Genomic DNA, 23,485 nt, shown 5'->3' with positions numbered 1-23,485 from the left:
AAATGGTTCCAGTAAAATATCACCAATGTGTAGAAGGATATAAATGGATCCAGTAAAATATCACCAATGTGTAGAAAGATACAAATGGATCCACTAAGACAGGGATTCCCAAACTACGGCCCTCCAGTTGTTCAGGAACTACAATTCCCATCATGCCTAGTCATGTATGTGAATGTCAGAGTTTTACAATGCCTCATGGGATGTGTAGTTCTGCAACAGCTGCAGGGCCGTAGTTTGGGAATCTCTGCACTAAGATATTACCAATGTATAGAAGGATATAAATGGATCCAGTAAAATTACATCAATGTATAGAAGGATACAAATGGATCCAGTAAAATATCCTCAATTTATAGAAGGATATAAATGGATCCAGTAAAATATCATCAATGTATAGAAGGATATATATGGATCCAGTAAAATATCATCAATGTATAGAAGGATACAAATGGATCCAGTAAAATATCCTCAATTTATAGAAGGATATAAATGGATCCAGTAAAATATCATCAATGTATAGAAGGATATATATGGATCCAGTAAAATATCATCAATGTATAGAAGGATACAAATGGATCCAGTAAAATATCCTCAATTTATAGAAGGATATAAATGGATCCAGTAAAATATCATCAATGTATAGAAGGATATATATGGATCCAGTAAAATATCATCAATGTATAGAAGGATACAAATGGATCCAGTAAAATATCCTCAATTTATAGAAGGATATAAATGGATCCAGTAAAATATCATCAATGTATAGAAGGATATATATGGATCCAGGAAAATGACATCACTGTATAGAAAGATACAAATGGATCCAGTAAGATTTTACCAATGTATAGAAGGATATAAATGGATCCAGTAAAATGAAATCAATGTATAGAAGGATACAAATGGATCCCGTAAAATATCATCAATGTATAGAAGGATATATATGGATCCAAGAAAATGACATCAATGTATAGAAGGATACAAATGGATCCAGTAAAAGATTAATGTACAGAAGGGTACAAATGGATCCAGTAAAATATCATTAATGTATAGAAGGATATAAATGGATCCAGTAAAAGATTAATGTATAGAAGGATATAAATGGATCCAGTAAAATATTACCAATGTATAAATGGATATAAATGGATCCAGTAAAATATTACCAATGTATAAATGGATCCAGTAAAATATCATCAACAAATAGAAGGATATAAATGGATCCAGTAAAATGTCATCAATGTATAGAAGGATATATATGGACCCAGGAAAATGACATCACTGTATAGAAGGATACAAATGGATCCAGTAAAATTTAATTAATGTATAGAAGGATATAAATGGATCCAGTAAAAGATCAATGTATAGAAGGGTACAAATGGATACAGTAAAATTTAATTAATGTATAGAAGGATATAAATGGATCCAGTAAAAGATCAATGTATAGAAGGATATAAATGGATCCAGTAAAATTACATCAATTTAGAAGGATACAAATTGATCCAGTAAAATATCATTAATATATAGAAGGATACAAATGGATCCAATAAATTATCATCAATGTATAAATGAATACAAATGCTCAGAAGTTCCTAAACTTTGTTATAAACTGCACTTGGGATACAGATTGTATGTGGATATAATAGGCATTTGTATAAGGAGTAGGACCAGAGTAAAATGTCTATATGAAAATATGCAACCACAAGTTAATAGAAAAATACAATCCGAAAAATAAAAATATAATTCAAAAATAAAAATAACTCAAAATTACATAAGAAAACTGCGATGCAATTCCCAGTGTTGATGTCGTCAGGCAGAGTACTGTTACAGACGGACGGACGGATGGGATCACATTAGGAAAGGTGGCCAGTTTTAGCCAGGCTGTACGCGGAGCAGGGAATGGGCGCGTGTCAATCTCTTCTTGTTGGTTGTTAATCTGGTGGTCTCGGGTATAAGGGGACGAGAGGTGACGCTTTCTCCGAATTCCCTCTGCAGGCAGCTGCTGTATAGAGATGGAAATGTTCCACGTGGGATCACTCTAGGAAGGGATCTTCACATCCTCATGCAGCTGTTTTCTATGACATTTCTACAAGGATTTTATTCAACATACAAAAACGCAGCACAAGTCACAGACGACATTAATTCAGATGCAACCAAACATAAAAAAAAAAGTGAGTGGGGGCTGACTGAAGGAGCCAATCACATATCAAATGAGGTGCAGCTGTGTTCACTTCAGTCATCCAATCACATACAAGCACAATTCTATTTTTGTATAATCTTTTACAAACACAATTTTTTAATTTCCCTCAATTGTGATTGAGTATTCAAAGTGAATGCAGCTTCACCTTATTACCTACAGTGGATATAAAAAGTCTACACACCCCTGTTAAAATGACAAAAAAAATGAGATCAAGATAAATATTTTCAGAACTTTTTGCACCTTTTTAATGTGACCTATAAACCATACAACCCAGTTGAACAACAAACTGAAATCGTTTAGGTGGAGGTAAGTAAAAATAAATAAATAAAATAAAATCATATGGTTGCATAAGTGTGTACACCCTTAAACTAATACTTTGTTGAAGCACCTTTTGATTTTATCCCAGCACTCAGTCTTTTTGGGTATGAGTCTTATCAGCATGGCGCATCTTGACTTGGCAATATTTGCCCGCTCTTTGCAAAAACACTCCAAATCTGTCAGATTGTGAGAGCATCTCCTGTGCACAGCCCTCTTCAGATCTGCCCACAGATTTTCAATGGGATTCAGGTCTGGGCCATTCCATAACTTTATAACAAAAAGAAGGTGACCAGCGCTATGAAGTTAAAATAAAATATATAGAGGATATTCGATACCCATATAATAGGTGTAAGCTGCCACCAACCGACCCCTGAGGTGCAAGGGTGAGACAGAAATAAAAGTGCGTGAGGCTGGTATGGCGCTACCTAAATGTGACCCGTGGGTCAAAAATGTGGGGTGCAATCTAGTGCAAATGATAAATGGTGCAAAGAATGTGAGTACTTCTCACAGTGCTGCCCCACAATATCACTCTAGTATATATGTAGTGGGGCAGCACTGTGAGAAGTACTCACATTCTTTGCACCATTTATCATTTGCACTAGATTGCACCCCACATTTTTGACCCACGGGTCACATTTAGGTAGCGCCTATACCAGCCTCACGCACTTTTATTCCATAACTTTAATCCTCTCTGGTGAAGCCATTCCTTTGGTGATTTGGATGTAACACTTCAGCTGAGGGCTAATAATGTTAAACCCAGTATTTTAGGTGTCAATTAATTTTGGTCATCAAAGGAAAAAATAGAAAAAAAACATTTTAAACCCTAAATAAAAGGTACCACATTTTGCTTTTTTTTTTTAAATTGTGCTAGAGTGTCTTTAGGTGAAAGGCAAAAACCAAAAAATAACTGTGACTCTCTTCAGCCCAGCGTTTGATGAATATTCCTGAAGTGCTCTGATTGAGGTCTGACATCAGAATGAACGGGCTGCATATAGTACCTCTAATCCTAGAGCAGTGCAGTGCTGCCCTCTGTGCGTGTTTTCCTTCAGCCTCCTCACCCCCAAGACTGTGACCCAATGGTACATTCCACAGTGAATGCTTGTTACCCATTTCCAAGCACCGACAGTCGGAGCTCTGCTTATGACAATGGGTCGCCTCAATGTCCTCTCTCTCCTCCCTCCAGCGGCTCTCCGGCAGACTGCAAATGGTTCAGCATGCGGCACAGCCCCAACATCGAGACCGAGATTCTCAACAGCGATGCCTCCAAGCAGAAGGTGGTCAATGGAGAGAAGCTGTGGGCGCTGTCTAGCAAGACCGTGTTGGAGTTACACATGACGCAGCCCAGCGCGGAGATCAACGATGGCAAGGTAGGATTGTCTGGAGGTTGATTTTAATTGCCACTTCCTGAATTACTGGATTTGTTTCACTCAAAACTGATAGTTTAGATTTGGGTGGCATCTGGTTGGCTGGTTTATCCACTGGCATCTCTCAGGGGTGGGGGGGGGGGGTATAAATCCATACGCTATAAGTGAGTGTAAGTTAGTACCACTGTATACCCGCATACAGACGCTCACCACTGTTCAGGTCTATGGTCCTTCCATGTCGAACCCCTAGGCCAGTAATGGCAAACACTGGCACCCCAGTTATTTTGGAACTACATTTCCCATGATGCTCAGCTACATTGCAGGGAGCACGAGCATCATGGGAAATGTAGTTCTAAAACATCTGGGGTGCCAAGGTTTGCCATCACTGGCCTAGGCATTCAATCTCCACACAAACCTTCAATCCACAGAGATCTGGGATGTTTAAAACATATGACGAATGTGCAAGAGGGCAGAATAAGAAGGAATTATTGGGTCGGTCTACGCCCTGATTTCTCCTCTTCTAATGGTCACACTGGGATGACGAGACTGCAATGATTTTCTTCCGCTTGTCTTTTCCAGATAACCTTTGCCTACTATGGAAAGGGGGCAGACACTCCTGTGGAGAAATCTGGAGTGTACCTCACAGCAGTCGGTGAGTTATCAACTCATTTCACTTAACTGAACAAGATTCATTTCTATCATAGATAGATGGAGTAGATGGATAGATGTGAAGATGGATGAGTTGATGGGTGGGTGAGTGGATGGATGAGTAGATGGAGTAGATCGAGTGGATGGGTGGGTAGATGGAGTGGATGGGTGGGTAGATGGAGTGGATGGGTTGGTAGATGGAGTGGATGGGTGGGTAGATGGAGTGGATGGGTGGGTAGATGGAGTGGATGGATCGGTAGATGGAGTGGATGGGTGGGTAGATGGAGTGGATGGGTGCGTAGATGGAGTGGATGGGTGGGTAGATGGATCGGATGGGGGGGTAGATGGATCGGATGGGGGGGTAGATGGATCGGATGGGGGGGTAGACGGATCGGATGGGTGGGTAGACGGAGTGGATGGGTGGGTAGATGGAGTGGATGGGTGGGTAGATGGAGTGGATGGGTGGGTAGATGGAGTGGATGGGTGGGTAGATGGAGTGGATGGGTGGGTAGACGGAGTGGATGGGTGGGTAGATGGAGTGGATGGGTGGGTAGATGGATAAGTTACATTTTTCCCAAGAGATTTTGATCGTAGTCTATTGGAACCTTTCTAGGTGCTCTAAACTCTAACCTTAATGGAGTATATAAATCGCCTGTGTATATATATTTGACCCCCGGTTGGGTGATCAACGGCTTGTGTGTCCTGTCTCCAGAGCCCTATTCGTGGTCCCGGGATACCTCTCAGGGTCTGTATTGGGGTGCTTTTGTCCTAAGGGGTCCTTAACTCCTAGCACGACCTCGGGGCTCATCAAACACAGAGGGCCATCATGGTGCAGTATTTAAAACCAGTTTATTCATAAAAAAAACAATTGCACTTACATTTAATCAACTTGTTATAGGCGTAGAGACAATCTGAATAGCGTTGGGAGAACTTGGCTCCGGTCTGTAACGTCACTTCCGGTTTTTTGGCGGCCTCCTCCATTTAATCAACTATAACAAGTTGATTAAATGTAAGTGCAATCGTTTTTTTTATGAATAAACTGGTTTTAAATACTGCACCATGATGGCCCTCTGTGTTTTGATGAGCCCCGAGGTCGTGCTAGGAGTTAAGGACCCCTTATACCCCAATACGGACCCTGAGAGGTATCCCGGGACCACGAATAGGACTCTGGAGCCAGGACACACAAGCCGTTGATCACCCAACCGGGGGTCAAATATATATACACAGGCGATTTATATACTCCATTAAGGTGAGAGTTTAGAGCACCTAGAAGTGACACCTGGTGGGGGAACAAGTCACAGCACCTTTTTTTTGCACGGAAGCACTTTGTGATTTAAGTTGAAGATACACAGCTGAATATATTTTTCTGTGGTGGATGGAAAAAACGGACATTCACTGATATTGCACTTTATTAATTTAAATGAGTTTAAAGACTTTGTTGGTATGATATGTATTTATTGAAGATTGAAAGCACCCAGCACTTTATAGTTTGGAATACCTGATTTAACACTTTATATTTATTTATTTATTTAAATTTCGGTTTGATTGAAGTTCAACATATCCACAATCACAAGGATAAGGAATTGTGTAACAACAGCAATTTTTTTACACTACACATTTATTATATTTTAACCACAATTAATAGTTTTAACTTTTTTCCACTTCTGAAGCGCGCCACACACCCCCATATTTAAATTAGTGGATAGATTGGTGAAGGGGTTGGTGGGTGGGTGGGTTGGTGGATGGGTGAGTTAGTGGATAGATTGGTGAAGGGGTTGGTGGATGGGTTGATGGGTGGGTTAGTGAATGGATTGATTGGTGGGTTGGTGGATGGATTGGTGAATGGGTTGATGGGTGGGTTGGTGGATAGATTGGTGAAGGGGTTGATGGGTGGGTTGGAGAATAGATTGATGGGTGGGTTCGTGGAGAGATTGGTGAAGGGGTTGATGGGTGGGTTGGTGGATGGGTTGATGGGTGGGTTAGTGGATAGATTGTTGAAGGGGTTGATTGGTGGGTTGGTGGATGGGTGGGTTAGTGAATAGATTGGTGAAGGGGTTGGTGGATGGGTTGATGGGTGGGTTAGTGGATAGATTGGTGGATGGGTTGATGGGTGGGTTGGTGAATGGATTGATGGGTGGGTTGGTGGATGGATTGGTGAATGGGTTGATGGGTGGGTTGGGGGATGGATTGGGGAATTGGTTGTTGAATGGATTGGTGAATGGGTTGATGGGCGGGTTGCTGAATGGGTTGATGTGTGGGTTGCTGAATGGGTTAATGGGTGGGTTGGTGGATGGGTTGATGGGTGGGTTGGTGAATGGATTGATGGGTGTGTTGGTGGATGGATTGATGGGTGTGTTGGTGGATGGATTGGTGAATGGGTTGATGGGTGGGTTGGTGAATGGATTGATGGGTGTGTTGGTGGATGGATTGGTGAATGGGTTGATGGGTGGGTTGGTGGATGGATTGATGGGTGGGTTGGTGGATGGATTGCTGGATAGTTTGATGAATGAATAGATTAATGGGTTGGTGGATGAGTTGATAGATGGATAGATGGATAGATGGATAGATGGATAGATAAATTAATGGATAGATAAATTAATGGATAGATTATTAGATATCGAGTAGATATAAATTATTAGATATCATCCTATATATAAATAGCCAGATGCTCTCACATAGATGGGCAGTTTATGAAGCAGAATACATTTTCGAGGCCAACTGGTAGATTTTTCCCTCTAAAATCCTTCGGTGAGCCTACTCTCAACAAAAATAGGATATCTCTTCAAGTGAGGTCCCAGAATTGAAGATCCACATATACGATGCCTAATAAGAGCACCAAATCGGAGGTCAAAATCTTGTAAAATTGGTATTTATTCATATCAAGAAAACAACATAAATCAGCCAACGCGTTCCAGGGGCTCAAAGATCTCCCTGTATTTGAGGGCTATAAAACAGACACAGGAATAGTTTTAATGTGGACTGAATCAATATAAGAATTCTTCTTTCGACGGTCATTGCTGTATCTGTTTTATAGCCCTGAAGAAAAGGAAGAGCCTTTAGATATTTTATATTTTTTTTTGCTATGAACCAATGTTAAAATTAAAACATTTTGGACTCCTAGAACTTTGATTTTGAGCTTTCATTAGACTTGGGTTGTAAAAAAAGAACCCTTTTTGCTTCTTATTTTTTTTTATCACCGTCTTGTGATAAAGCATTCCACTTTACTAGCCCCCTCTGCCTGGATGATAGAGGGGAATTGCTGAGAAGCACAGAGGTGGTTCCAGCCAGGGTCAGCACTATATAAATCAAGGGCAGAATTCTGTACATATGCTATTTGTCAGGACCCCCCAGGTCAGTGTCCTTGAGGTCCCTTCTCAGATATAGGCCTCATGTCATACCGTGCAAACCCTCCTCTACATTCTAGCAGGACAGAGAATCCCAGGATATTCCTGGTCAGCTGTGACAGTGCAGTTCTGGCTGATTGATAGTTCACTGTAAGAAGGCACCGTGGTGGGAACATAACTGCGGGGACTTTACGGCAAGCCAAGATCAAGGTCACCTGCCTTTTCGTCTGTATATAGTTTTTTGTTTGTTAGTAGTAGAGTATTGCACCATGTTTGGCCATTGATTAATGCAGCAGGTTTTGAGTTTGTCGTCCCTTTTTATTGGCTCACTTGAGTTTTAGATGCAAGCTTTCTTGGATAACTTAGATCCTTTCTTCAGGGGATCTCTTCCTTTTCCAAACCTTCTGCATTTCCAAGCATATTAAAATTCACTTACTGCTGTCTGTTCTAAATATCAACTACTCTTTTCCCAAATATAACACTCTCTAAGGTTCGATTTGAACTTTCCTCCTGCTAGTTTGAGGTCATGTCTTTGTGTTCTTGATCTTGGCTTTATACTGAAAATTCTGCCCTCCCTAACCTTATCCTTCATGGATTTAAAGGATCCAGTCATGTCCATCCTTTCCCTTCTTTCCTCCAGACTGTACGTATGAATTTCCCGAAGTCTATCCTGATATGTTTTATTCCTCAGACATTTCATCATTTTTGTTGCCAATCTCTGGACTCGTTCTATCTTATCAATATGTCAGTTGTGTCTCCAAAACTGGACACAGTATTCTAAATGAGGTCTAATTAAAGATCTATATAGATGAATCAGGACCTCCTTCCTCCTTCTGGTGATCCCTCTAGTGATATAAAGATCTATATAGAGGAATAAGGATTTACTTCCTCCTGCTGGGGATCCCCTTAATGATATAACGTTCTATATAGGAACCAGGACCTTCTTTCTCCTCCCAGCGAACCCTCTAGTGATATAAAGATCTATATAGAGGAACCAGGATCTCCTTCCTCCTGCTGGGGACCCCTCTAGTCATATAAAGCTCTATATAGAGGAATCAGAACCTCCTCCCTCCTGCTGGAAATCCCTCTAGTGATATAAAGATCTATATAGTGAAATCAGGACCTTCTTCTTACTGCTGGGGACCCCTCTAGTGATATGAAGATCTATATAGAGGTATCAGAACCTCCTTCCTCCTGCTGGTCACCCTCTAGTGATATAAAGATCTATATAGAGGAATCAGGCCCTCCTCCCTCCTGCTTGTAATCCCTCTAGTCCTATAAAGATCTATATAGTGAAATCCGGGACCTTCTTCTTCCTGCTGGTGACCCCTCAGTGATATAAAGATCTATATAGAGGAATCAGGATCTCCTTCCTCCTGCTGGTAATCCCTCCAGTGATATAAAGATCTATATAGCGGCATCAGGACCTCCTTCCTCCTGCTGGGGACCCCTCTAGTGATATAAAGTTCTATATATATATATATATATATATATATATATATATATATATATATATATAGAGGAATCAGGATCTCCTTCCCTCTTGCTGGTGATCCTTCTAGTGCAGGGGCGGGGAACCTTTTTTCTGCCAAGGGCCATTTGGATATTTATAACATAATTTGGGGGCCGTAAAAAATTATAAACTTAAAAATTAGCCTGTTCTATTTGGTCAAACATTTAATAACTCACCCCTAATGTGATGGCTGGAACTGCATCTCTTTGGTGAGGTGTGTGATGTTAGCTGGTATTGATGATGTTGCTACTCGCAACTGGTTTTCCAGGTTTTCTGTCAGTCTGGAGCGCAGTCAACCCTTTGCCATGGTAAGTTTTAAAAATAACTGATGTGCTGTGGGTACTGCTGCCTCAGGCTGGCAGTGCTGGCTAGTACTGCTGTGGGTACTGCTGGCTCAGGCTGGTAGTGCTGGCTGGTACTGCTGTGGGTACTGCTGGCTCAGGCTGGCAGTGCTGGCTGGTACTGCTGTGGGTACAGCTGGTGGGAAATGCTGGCTAAAGACTCAGGAGCGGCGCCGCGCTGGAGGAAGATAGAGGTTCCTGTATCTCGGTCAGTCTCCTCACAGGCGAAGTGCATTTGATATCACTCCACCTGTGACTCACTCAGACAGAAAGGACCCGGAACTATACAAGAAACATTGGCTCCTTTCTGACAGCTCAGCTGCGACAGACAGACCAAGCAGCACGGGGGGCCGGACCAAATGATTTTGGGGGCCTCATATGGCCCGCGGGCCGTAGGTTCCCCACCCCTATTCTAGTGGTATGAAGATCTATATAGAGTAATTAGGACCTCCTTCCTCCTGCTGGTCACCCTCTAGTGATATAAAAATATATATAGAGGAACCAGGACCTCCTTCCTCCTGCTGGTGACCCCTCTAGTGATATAAAGATCTATATAGAGGAATCAGGATCTCCTTCCTCCTGCTGGTGACCCCTTTAGTGATATAAAGATCTATATAGAGGAATCAGGATCTCCTTCCTCCTGCTGGTGACCCCTTTAGTGATATAAAGATCTATATAGAGGAATCAGGACCTTCTTCCTCCTGCTGGTGACCCCTCTAGTCGTATGAAGATCTATATAGAGGAACCAGGATCTCCTTCCTTCTGCTGGTAATCCCTTTAGTGATATAAAGATCTATATAGAGGAATCAGGATCTCCTTCCTCCTGCTGGTGACCCCTTTAGTGATATAAAGATCTATATAGAGGAATCAGGTTATCTTTCCTCCTGCTGGTCACCCTCTAGTGATATAAAGATCTATATGGAGTAATCAGGACCTCCTGCTGGTGACCCATGTAATAGAAACATAGAAACATAGAAACATAGAATGTGTCGGCAGATAAGAACCATTTGGCCCATCTAGTCTGCCCAATATATCTGAATCCTATGAATAGTCCCTGGCCCTATCTTGTATGAAGGATAGCCTTATGCCTATCCCATGCATGCTTAAACTCCTTCACTGTATTTGCAGCTACCACTTCTGCAGGAAGGTTATTCCATGCATCCACTACTCTCTCAGTAAAGTAATACTTCCTCATATTACTTTTAAACCTTTGCCCCTCTAATTTAAAACTGTGTCCTCTTGTGGTAGTTTTTCTTCTTTTAAATATGCTCTCCTCCTTTACCGAGTTGATTCCCTTTATGTATTTAAATGTTTCTATCATATCCCCTCTGTCTCTTCTTTCTTCCAAGCTATACATGTTAAGGTCCTTTATCCTTTCCTGGTAAGTTTTTTCCTGCAATCCATGTACTAGTTTAGTAGCTCTTCTCTGAACTCTCTCTAGAGTATCTATATCCTTCTGGAGATATGGCCTCCAGTACTGCGCACAATACTCCAAGTGAGGTCTCACCAGTGTTCTGTACAGCGGCATAAGCACTTCTCTCTTTCTACTGCTTATACCTCTCCCTATACATCCAAGCATTCTGCTGGCATTTCGTGCTGCTCTATTACATTGTCTTCCCACCTTTAAGTCTTCTGAAATAATTACTCCTAAATCCCTTTCCTCAGATACTGAGGTCAGGACTGTGTCAAATATTCTATATTCTGCCCTTGGGTTTTTACGCCCCAGGTGCATTATCTTGCACTTATCCACATTAAATTTCAGTTGCCAGAGTTCTGACCATTCTTCTAGTTTTCCTAAATCCTTTTCCATTTGGCGTTTCCCTCCAGGAACATCAACCCTGTTACATATCTTTGTGTCATCAGCAAAAAGACAAACCTTACCATCGAGGCCTTTTGCAATATCACTTATGAAGATATTAAACAAAATTGGTCCCAGTACAGATCCCTGAGGTACCCCACTGGTAACATGACCTTGTTCTGAATGTTCTCCATTGACTACAACCCTCTGTTGTCTGTCACTCAGCCACTGCCTAATCCACTCAACAATATGGGAGTCCATGCTCAATGACTGCAGTTTATTGATAAGTCTTCTATGTGGGACAGTGTCAAAAGCCTTACTAAAATCTAGATATGCAATGTCTACTGCACCTCCACCGTCTATTATTTTAGTCACCCAGTCATGATAATGATATAAAGATCTATATATAGGAATTGGGTCCTTCTTCCTCCTCCCTGTGATCCCTCTAGTGATATGATAATCTATATATGCTTTGACTTCACACAAGAGCCATAAATCTCCAGGCTTCATCTTTGAGCTTTTGTGTGCTTGGATGTTGGAGTTATCCTCTATGGAGGGATAGATAAGTATTCCCCCCCCCCCCCCCCCCACCCGTCGTCACCTGAGAAGAGCCTCAGCCTTGGAGGTTTGGGATTGTCTCGGATAACTTGACACCCGTGATGTTCTCCTAAACCCCGGCTTCTGGGTCATGTGTGTGTGTGTTACGGATCCCTACGCAGAGTGTCACTGCGAAGAAACGACAAAAATGACAGAAATTAGCTTCTATTTTTGGCGATTATTGAGCTCTAGGAGGCTGTAGTTTGCATTACCGCATGCTGCAATATAACTCTTATTGTCCTGTTAAAGATGTCATCCTTCCGGAGTGCGCTGTGAAGATCCCACCGCAGCTGTTGCGTTTCTAGTATGAGTCTCAAAATGACATTCGGAATCTTCACGATTGCATTGAGAGACGCTGCCACCTTACATCTGTTATCTGGGCGCTGCTTTAAAATGTTGCCCTTACACCCCTATGATAAATTAGAAACCTTCAGCCCAGACCATGGTAATCTCCTATGTCTTTGGGGTCACAGCTCCGGTCAGAGGACCATACAATAGCCCAGCCTTTCTCAACCTTTTCAACACAGAGGAACCCTTGAAATAAATTTCTGGTCTCGGGGAACCCCTGCTAGAAATTAAATATCTACAACTCATGACACATTAGTGGGAAGAATGCTCCTTACTCTTGTCATCATTGGGAAGAATTACCCCCCTTACAGATCGCTAAAAGGAACAATGGTGTCATTGGGAACTTATCGGAGAGGCAGAAATTGCCCATTGCTCAACCCCTAGCAACCTCAGGAGGACCCCTGGTTGAGAATCCCTGCAATAGCCAATCAAGATGGCTTCTGGCTTTATGATAATTATATTTCTTTAATTGTAGTCTATAATTCAAACTAGGGCTACAAATAAAGTTATTGTTCGGGTTAGATTGTTTTTAAATTAAATTTAAGTAAAGGTTGGTTATTTCTATTTAATTTAATCTCAAAAATAGTTTTTGCAGGACTAATAAAGTCCTGCAAAAACTATTTTGAGATTAATTAAAAAAAATGATTTCTTGTATACAGCTCCGTTCCCAATAAAAAAAAAAAAGTAAACCTACTGTGAGCGAAGAAAAACATTTCAGGAAATATTAGAATAAACCGGAAGGATCTTAACATGTAGTCAAATGCAAAACTTGTCTTTACTTTAAAGGGTCAATTTTTTCCTGTTACCATAGAGCTCCATATTTTTTTTTTAAATGATAAAATAATTTTTAAAATAATTAAAAAAATTATTTCCATAATTTGGCCAAATAAACTATCCGCAACACACCATTAAAATAGCACAGGTTATTAGTGCACCAAAAAAACCCAACCATTTGTGATGGGGAAAATCCCTGGTAGTGATATGTGAACCAGATGATGTCTTGTGAGACGAAACGCGTCGGATCAGCTACAGGTGTTGCGTTCATTTTGTCCTGGATTTTATATAGTTGTACAAGTGCTTTTTCCCATTGAATACTGTAAGTATTCCTACTTTTAAAATAAATAGTTCCTTTATTGGTACACACTATGTGAGCCTTTTTGTTTCATGAGATTGTATGAAGGACATCCCGGCTGTGATTTTAAGAGGATATCCACTGATTTCCATATATGGGCGATGTGATGTACTTGGAGGTGGTTTTTGAGCACTGAAGGCATTCCAGCATTAACGACATGAGGACAATTATTATTCTCTATATGCGTGAGTGACCTAAAGAGTGTAAGCTCCGTCCCATGAGGCATTGTAAATCTTTGACATTCACAGATATGACTAGGCATGATGGGAATTGTAGTTCCTGAACAGCTGGAGGGCCATAGTTTGGACACCCCTTCTCTATTGGGTCCTATATATCTGGTAAGCCTCCCTCCTACCTCACATATCAGTGGTGGCAATACACAGCAAAGTGAATATAATTCCACTTGAGGAGATTCTGCACCTTGCGCTTTGGTGGACTTTTTCTACAGAGATTTATCGATTTTCTTTGAATTAGATGGACTTTATTTATTTTTTTATTTATTTATTATATACGAATTGGTATTTTGCACTTTAATGAACAGCAATACTGTTTATTTATAATGCACCTTAATATATATTTAATATATATTCAGATTTTTTATTTTTTTTTTTGCACATTTTGATTTGTAAGTCTTTGTGACATATTTACTTATCCACTACCAGCACTGCATTACTTTTATTACTTGTGATCTGAATGCTATAATTTGCGCGCCATACCATTGAAAAGATTGCATTAGTGTGCCAATCAGTATGTGTTGCTGGAGTCCCTAAAATCTCTGGACATCGTGGGACAAAAAAAAAAATAAGCAGATTATTTTTAATGACAATGTTGCTCTTTCCATTATCGATATGCTATCGGTTTTATTGCATTATTGGTATTTTTATATAACGATATTCTATTACGTTGTATTCTATATTCCATGGTCCTCGCGCTCAGGTCAGGCTGTGTGTCACCCCCCCCATGAGCTCTCATTCCGTTTTCATCCTTCTGACATTTTTGTGTCTTGTGCTGTTTTTGTCTGGCAGGGATGTCCCTGGATGTTGACGCTGATCGCGATGGAGTCGTAGAGCAGAATAATCCACATAAGGTAAAATGTGCTTTGACGGCTCCTCACATCATTGATGACTTAAAGATGACATTTGCACAGAATGGCTGCATTGTACTACGTATAATTATCCACACTTGTGGGAACCGTCGGGACAGACCTTGTTACCAAAGAATAATTTCTGGGTCCAATATAGGGTCACCAGCTCCATTTTCCTTATTTTTCAAAACATTTCTGGCAAATTTGTGAACACAATGTTTGATTGCGCCCACTATGGGTTCATTTGATTTTGGATCAGTTTATTTTGTAGGTCAGCATTTCTCAACCTTTTTACTGCTAACCCTTGAGAACCCCTGTTAAAAAGGATTACACCTACAGTTCATGGTACATAGAGTGATCATTTATCTAAATCTGGCCATACATGAATGCAGTCAATTCAGCTTTACCCCTGTATAGAATTACATACCAGAGTCGACAGTGGTCCGAGGAAATTTGATAAAATTGGTTCCAAATGGATAGATGCAGAGGGTTAACTATGGTAGCTGAGTGGTGGTTCCGGTCATCCTAATGATGTCCCAGGGCTACCCGGTGGTCTGGTTCCCTGTCTCCTGCCTATGCTCTCCCTCCCCGTTTTGTCCCCCAGTACTCTCGCCCTCCTCCTCCCTCTTCTATGTTCCCCAGACCCCTTCCCTTCTCTTCCTGCTCCTCCTCTGTTTCTGTCCCCCCTCCCCCCCCCCCACCTGCATGCACCTTACCCCCTCCATATCTCTCCATCCTTTGAACTCCTACATAGCAGAATCTTGGGGGATTTAGGATGGTTAAGCGCATTCTATGATCTAACATACTATATACTGAGTATCTAATGGTTGGACTCCTACTAGGTATGGTCTAACTTGGGGCTTGCCACTATGCACCTTACCCCCTCCATATCTCTTCATCCTTTGACCTACATAGCAGAATCTTGGGGGATATAGGATGGTTAAGCGCATTCTATTATCTAACATACTGTATACTGAGTATCCAATGGTTGGACTCCTACTAGGTATGGTGTAACTTGGGGCTTGCCACCATGCACCTTACCCCCTCCATATCTCTCCATCCTTTGACCCACATAGCGGAATCTTGGGGGATATAGGATGGTTAAGCGCATTCTATGATCTAAAATACTGTATACTGAGTATCTAATGGTTGGACTCCTACTAGGTATGGTGTAACTTGGGGCTTGCCACCATGCACCTTACCCCCTCCATATCTCTCTATCCTTTGACCTACATATCGGAATCTTGGGGGATATAGGATGGTTAAGAGCAATATATGATCTAACATACTGTATACTGAGTATGTAATGGTTGGACTCCTACTAGGTATGGTGTAACTTGGAGCTTGCCACCATGCAAAACTTTTCCCTTCTCCTTTTTATTCAAAGAACTATTGTCTTGCACTATGTTTTAAGCCTGCAATTGTTTCTCTTGTAATGCTGCTTTGTCTAATAAAAACCTTCTGTTTAAAATCTGGCCATACATAGATCGAAGGTAGAAGTGATCGCTTATATTGGGGGCTAGAGGATAGTTACCTTCTTGCATTGGTGGTTGGTGTAGAAATTACCGTTTACATTAGCCTTTGGTGGAAAATTACCTCCTTGCCTGGCAACCTCTTGAAGGAACCCTGTTTGGCACCTCCTTGCATTGGGGGTCAGGATAGGAGTAACCGCTTACCTTGAGGTCTTGAGAATAAGTACCTTCTTGCATTGGTGGTTGGTGTAGAAATTACCACCTACTTTGGTGGCTGGTGGAAGATTACCTCCTTGCCTAGCAGTCTCCTGAGGAACCCTGTTTGGCACCACTTTGCATTGGGGGGGTCAGGGTAGAAGTTACCACCAACTTTGGGGTCTAGAGGATAAACACCTTCTTGCATTGACGGTTGATGTAGAAATGACCACTTACATTAGTGGTTGGGGGAAAATTACCTCCTTGCATTGGTGGTCAGGGTAGAAGCAACTCCATTGACATCTTGAGGATAATTTCCTTCTTGCATTGGTAGTTGGGTTAGAAATGACCACTTACATTGGTGGTTGGGGGAAAATTACCTCCTTTGCATTGGTGGTCAGAATAGAAGTGACCACTTACATTGGCATCTGGAGGACAATTACTTTCTTGCATGGGTGGTTGGTGTAGAAACTACTGCTTGGATTGGTGGTTGGTGGAAAATGACGACCTTGCCTAGCAACCTCCTGAGGAACCCTGTTTGGCACACTCTGGTGTAGATATGGTAATGCCTTCATTCTATAAATTCTGCTCTTGGCTTTGAGAAAAAATACTGATCTTCGAGAAAATATTGATCCAAGCAGGCACAGAATGTTCCTCACCTTTCTTAGTGATCACTTTAGCACATACGGTGACATTATTGGTGATGGATGAGTATACTTTTTAGGCTTATCTCAATTGTGTCAGGGGAAAAAAGGGTGCGATTTACAATGTACAAAACATAGATACATCATGGGTGGTGTTCTCATATAGGTGGAGATTTTGATGTAGCCAGATAGTATGCTGTAGGTTTAATGAAGTTCTCTGATCTTCTCCTGGTTAGGCCTCGTGGACGTGGGGCCCTAACGGTCAGGGGGCCATCCTGCTGGTGAACTGCGATAAGGACAGCTTTGTTTCCCGCACAATAGACGGAGATGATAATCTTCTGCTTTCCAAGACAGGTAATTGGAGGATCTCCTCACTCCCTTTTTCTGCATTGTCCAGGAGTGAACTCTGACCATCTGTGTCCACAGATCTCCTGGACATGTCCAAGATGGTCCTCCGGATCAAAGGACCCGAGAAACTGCCTACGGGGTATCATCTGATGATTCACGTCTCCGCCACGGATGCACAGAGCTTGGGAGTCTTCTATCTGCACAGTATGTCACATCATGTCATTCCACCAATTGTCTTTTTTTTTTTTGACCTCCTTACCTGAAAATGCCAGTTGCCTGACCCTCATGCAGATCCAATGGGTTAAATATTTTCAGTCTCTGTCCTGGAACAGGTATATAGACTTGGGGCTCTCGGACTTCATGACCTGCATGCCTGTTCCAGATCTGTGAATCAGAAAGAGCTGAAGATGGAAATAGCCAGACAAGTAGCATTTTAAAAAGAAGGCCAGCAATGGCCACTCTCATTTCTCTGTCCCATAAGCTTTCCGCTAAGCATGAACTTTTAGATCCAAATGTATTTTGCTTTAAAGCGGAACTAAACCCTCCTATCCTTTTCAGCCAAGGTGCCATCTTCGCTTCTGTTTGATCTGCATTGGGCAAGGTGCTGCACATGTGATCAGTTATGACAACGGCCATTTAATAGTTTGACAGTTTGGTTGAGAGCACAAGAAAATTTCACCACATTCCCGGCATGCCAGGAATGTATTTATTTATTTATCCACAGGCCTTCCTTTATCTAGATGGCAGCTCACTTCTTCATAGAAGGTTAATAGATTGGTCTGGCCAGAACAATTCTTCATGAATCCATGCTGATTAATACTAATGATACAGTTTTTATTTCTAAAATCTTATATATAGTCCCTTATCATCCCCTCTAATAGCTTGCAGACTATTGATGTTAGGCTAACCGGCCTGTCGTTCCCCGGGATATCTCTCAGGCCTTTTTTTAAATACTGGTGCCACGTTTGCATTTCTCCAATCAGCTGGTACCATTCCCATCAGTAGACTGTCCATAAAAATTAGGGACAATGGTTTGGCTATCACCTGGCTGAGTTCCTTAAAGCGGAGTTCCACCCGAAATTTATACTTACCTCCATCTTCTTGCTCCCGGTCACCTGAAAAACAAATGGATAATCGCAATTTTTTTTTTTTTTCACTTACCTTTTAGAGAAAATATACTCACCTTACTTCCTTCTTCCTCCCCTCGGCGGCCACGGCGATTCGTCACTTCCTGGTTTTTGCAATGATTCCTGGGAGCTGAACGTCATAGCTCCCAGGAATCATTGCGCCTGCACCGGCCCCGACGTCACTTCCGGTGCGCGCGCGTCATTCCCTTCTAAACAGCTTCTGGGCATGCCCAGAAGCTGTGGAGGGATGACGCGCGAGACCCGGAAGTGACGTCGGGGCCGGTGCAGTGCATCGTGGGACCAAAGAAGAAGGAAGAGGACCGAAGAGGACGCGGAAGAGGATCGCGCTGGCTTCAAGCTGCCCACACCTGAGATGGCAGCGCTGGACAAGACAATTTCAAGGTAAGTATTTCTCCTGAAAGGTAAGTGCAACCCGGGACAGATCAGAGGCTAGCCATTGTGGAATGTGCTAGCCCTGACTGTCCCGGGGGTATTTTTATAAAAAAATGTATAACGAGGGTGGAACTCCGCTTTAAGGACTCTCGGGTGTAAGCCATCTGGTCTTGGTGACTTTTTATGTTAAGTTTTTCAAGTCTTTTTCTGAGTCTGTCTTCTGTCAACCATGAGGGTGCTTACTGTGATGTGTTACTAACATTAACAATACTGTACCTTTTTGTCTTCTCTCTGTCCTTTATAGCCAATTTCCCTTTATCATCCTATATGGGACCAATATGTTTTAGGATCACTTTCTTACTATATATATACCTAAAGAATTTCTTAGGGGTTTTTTTTTTTACTCTTTTCCGTTATGTTCCTTTCGTGTTCTATCTTAGTTGCCTTGATTGCTCTTTTACATTTTTTTTATTGCATTCTTTGTAATGTTGGAATGCCGACAATGACCCCCTCAGCCAGTATTTTTTGAAGGCCTTTTCTTTTGTTTTTATATGCATTTTCTTTATGTTGGAGTTTAGCCACCCAGGGTTTATTTTAGCTCTTTCAAACGTATTCCCTGCTGGAATGCACTGGCCAATACCTATTTTTTTTTTTTTTTTGTTCCTAAAGCAGTCCCATTTTTTGTCTCCGTGTTCTTTGTTCCTAGGATTCTTTCCCATTTACTATTGTCTAGCAAAGAGCGCAGTTTAGGGAAGTTGGCTCTTTTGAAATTGTGTCCTTGTATTACCCTTGTGTTTCCTATTTCCTTGATTTTATACTGAAACAAATTGACCTGTGGTCACTGTTTCTTAAGTTGCCCCGTATTTCTATATCCTCAATCCTCAATCAGGTCTGTATTATTTGTAATCAGAAGTTCTAGTAACTTGTTTCTTGTTGGTGTGTTCACCATCTGACCCTTTAAATTGCCCTACAAAATAATTAGTAAATGGCGAGCCTTAGACGAATGGGCGGTTCCATCTGCCCAGTCTGTCTGGATAATTAACCACTTTACCCCCGCTCACTGTGCCTCTACTGCGGCACAGTGGCTCGTTCACGTCCAGCGACGTCGACCTACGTCGCTGGACTCCTCCCCTTGTGGGCGGCGCTCGCACGCCGCCGGAGGCTCGCTCCCGCTGTATTCAGTCACAGCGGGAGTCGGGCCAGGGGAGGAGCAGCGGCGATCGCCGCTGCTCTTCCCCGATCGTCGGGGAATCGAGTTTGGAGATCCGCCCGCTTGTGTAAACAAAGCGGGCGGATCTCCTAAGTGACAGACAGTGACAGATTGCAGGGTTCAGCATAGCTGAACCTGCGATCTGTCCCTGTGTCACTCAGTCACCTCCCCCCACACATGTTAGTAAGCACCAGGCGTACATTAACCCCTCCCTCTCCAATAAAATTAACCCCTTCCCTGCCAGTGTCATTTTTACAGTAACAGTGCATATGTATAGCACTGATTACTGCAGTAATGTCACTGGTACCCCCAAAAGTGTCAAAAATGTCAGTCAAGGGTCCGATCTGTCCGCCGCAATGGCGCAGTCCCGCAAAAAAAATCGCAGGTCGCCATTACTCGTTAAAAAAAAACCCACCAAAAATGACAGAATTCTTTCCCTTAGTAAACGCAATAACTTTTGCGCAAACCAATCAAAATACGCTTATTGTGATTTTTTTTTTACCAAACATAGGTAGCAGAAAACAAATTGGCCAAAAATGTAAAAAAATTTTGATTTTTTTTTACATTTTTTGGGGGGGGGGGGGGGGGGGGGAAATTTCATATAGAAAAATGTGAAAAATATTGTTATTTTTTCAAAATTTACGCTCTTTTTTTGTTTATAGCGCAAAAAGTTAAAATGGCATAGGTGATCAAATACCACCAAAAGAAAGCTCTGTTTGTGGGAAAAAAAGGACGTAAATTTTGTTTGGGTACGGCGTCGCATGACCACGCAATTGTCAGTTAAAATCGCACAGTGCCGAATCGCAAAAAGTGGCCTGGACGTAAGACAGCAAAATCCTCCGGTGGTAAAGTGGTTAAAATCCCCCATTATGACATTTCCCATCCTTGCCGCCATTCCAAGCTGTTATAGGAGGTCCGCTTCCCCCTCCTCCCTCTGGTTAGGGGGCCTGTAATTTGCACCCAGTATTACTTTCCCCTTAGTTTCCTCCTTTTGACGCTCTACCCATAAGGATTCCACCTCCTCCCTAGCTCCATTAGTGATATCTTCCCTCATATTCACATGCACATCATTCTTGATTTACAGGCATGCCCCTCCCCCTTTTTTACACTCCCTATTTCTGCGATAAAGGGAATACTCCTGAATGGTTGCCACCCAATCATAAGAGCCGTCAAACCAAATCCCTGAAATTCCCATAAAATCAAACTCCTCCTCATACGTTAGCAGCTAACCTTTCTCCCTATGTCCCATAACAAGTTCTTCCATCTTGTTAGCCAGACTTTGGTATACAAACCTTGTAATTTTGTCCAGTTGCATACTATATCCTTGTTAGATGTTATGAGGCCGCAATTTGGATTTGTCAACTTACTTACCTTGGGCTTTGGAATTCTGGTCACCCTACCGTTAATGCCCCCAATATTGCCGGCTGAACCTTACTCCCCGCTGGTTAGCTCTACATCTGGACCCCCCCATCACCTAGTTTAAAAGCCCCTCTAACTTTTCGGCCATCTTCTCTCCCATCAGAGCTGCACCCTCCTTTCTATGCCAGCTCCTCAGCCACATGTTAACTTCCCAAATCTCCTGATGCCTCGAGGTACCGGTAGTATTTCTGAGAATCCTACCTTGTCCTACTCCTCAGTTTAGCTCCTAAGTCCCTGAAATAATTTTTTTAGGACTCTCCATCTTCCTCTAACTATGTTAATGGTACCCACGTGTACCATGAAAGGTGGGTCCTCCCCAGCCCCACCCAATAATCTGTCCACCAGATCTGTGATGTGCCGAACACGAGCACCCCGTAAACAACATACAGTTTGGCGCTTACGGTCTTTGTGATAGATTGCCCTCTCTGTCCCTATAATAATTGAGTCCCCTACCACCAGAATCGGTCTTTCCTTACCCTTAGCCTCGCTCCTGCCCTCACTGGAGGAGTTCTTCTCCTGGCAACTAGAGACGGCGCTCTGCTCCAGTAATGCTGGTCCTTGACTGGTTTCTCCAACATCACACAACAGGGCATGCTTATTGGAATGTTCTAGACCAGGACCGGCCTCCCTGACACTGTCCCCTCTATCCTGCCTAAATGTCAAATGTTTGTTGTGTATGGGGAAGCAGGTGGGTCAGTGTGGCCACGCTGACCCGTGTTCACAGCCAAAAATGCCAACAATGGGCACAGGAGCATCATAACTGGAGAATGGAGCAATGGAAGAAGGTGGTCTGGTCTGATGAATTCAGGAGTGTTTGAGGAACACAAGGATGACTGAGGTGTTGATTTGGCCTCCAAATTCTCCAGAGCTGCTTTCGATCGAGCATCTGTGGGATGTGCTGGAAAGTCCAATCCATGGAAGCCCCACTTCCCAACTTACAGGACTTAAAGGATCTGTTAGTGAGGACTTGGTGCCAGATATCACCGCATACCTTCAGAGGTCTGATGGAGTCCATGGCCCAGTGGGTTATGGTGGTTGATCATTCTGTTCTTGCTGATTGGTGTTCTGTATGTATAGTACTAAGAATTAATATATATTTAATAATATAAAAAGATGCCAAACAAGGTTTATGATGACCTTACAAAACATTCAGATTAACTTGGTAAAGTTTTTTTTGTTGAGCATATCATTAAATGTAACTCGTTCTGCTCTCCATTGGCCTTCCTGTCTGTACGGTGGCGGGACGCGTAAGATCTGAATTCAGAAGCGCCGTGTCAGAGGTTTGGACTCAGCTGTCCTCTCCGGCTTACACTCAAAGTGCCCCACTGACAATGACAAATTTTCAACCTCTTGAAGCAGCTTCTCCTCAAATGCCGAATCCTCTAAACCTGATCCACCTCAAGAGCCTGCGGACATTTCATTAGTACGGCAGCGGACACCCGAGATCCTTACAACATAAGGCTGCCTGGCATGTAACGAGCCCTTGGCCAGGAATGTATATTAGCCTGTCCATTAGCGAAATCGCGCCTGTCGCAAAATCCGAAGTAATGAACTATTAGTACATTGTGTATCACCCGCGAATGTCTCAGCTTAGGGAAACTACATTAGACTAAACAAGAGGTATCAGATCTCTAATCCTTGCTGGCTGGTTAACTATTAGTATTCTGGACAGCATATCTCATAGTGTCCCTGAGAGGGGTTAGAAACTGTCTGGGGGTTTCTCCATTATGGGTGAGCGGACCCTTCCATTGATCTGTCACATGGTCAAGAAAATGTAACCAAGGAATGTAAAATTGCCTCATTGCCCACAGCTACATTTTTATCGGGTTTAATAATTTGCATCTTTGTTGGCATGTTTATTAGATACAGTATTTGGTGTACTTTAGAGGAGTGATTCCCAACCCTACTGAGACCTGGGCCTGGTAAATTCTTCCAAAACCTTCCATGCCCCATCTGTAAAAATAAAGTTTGTTCTCATTAAATAAAAATGTACAGTATT

The 23,485-nt window shown here is 42.3% G+C and overlaps 1 protein-coding gene across 1 annotated transcript in view; it reads left to right on the top strand.

The window, feature by feature from the left end:
* The window catches only part of PADI2 (peptidyl arginine deiminase 2), a 64,124-nt gene that overhangs the window by 15,079 nt on the left and 25,560 nt on the right, over positions 1-23,485 (top strand). Inside the window, exons 2-6 of the mRNA XM_082274562.1 lie at positions 3,693-3,876; positions 4,453-4,525; positions 14,620-14,681; positions 17,226-17,343; positions 17,416-17,541. Coding sequence (XP_082130688.1) covers positions 3,693-3,876; positions 4,453-4,525; positions 14,620-14,681; positions 17,226-17,343; positions 17,416-17,541 — 563 coding nt within the window. The remainder of the gene's footprint in view (positions 1-3,692; positions 3,877-4,452; positions 4,526-14,619; positions 14,682-17,225; positions 17,344-17,415; positions 17,542-23,485) is intronic.

Source organism: Pelophylax lessonae (genome assembly GCF_965119305.1).
Source record: "Pelophylax lessonae genome assembly, chromosome: 12".
NCBI lineage: Eukaryota > Metazoa > Chordata > Amphibia > Anura > Ranidae > Pelophylax > Pelophylax lessonae.
The sequence above is the reverse complement of the archived record's forward strand: the minus strand, read 5'-3'. Positions and strand labels throughout refer to the sequence as shown.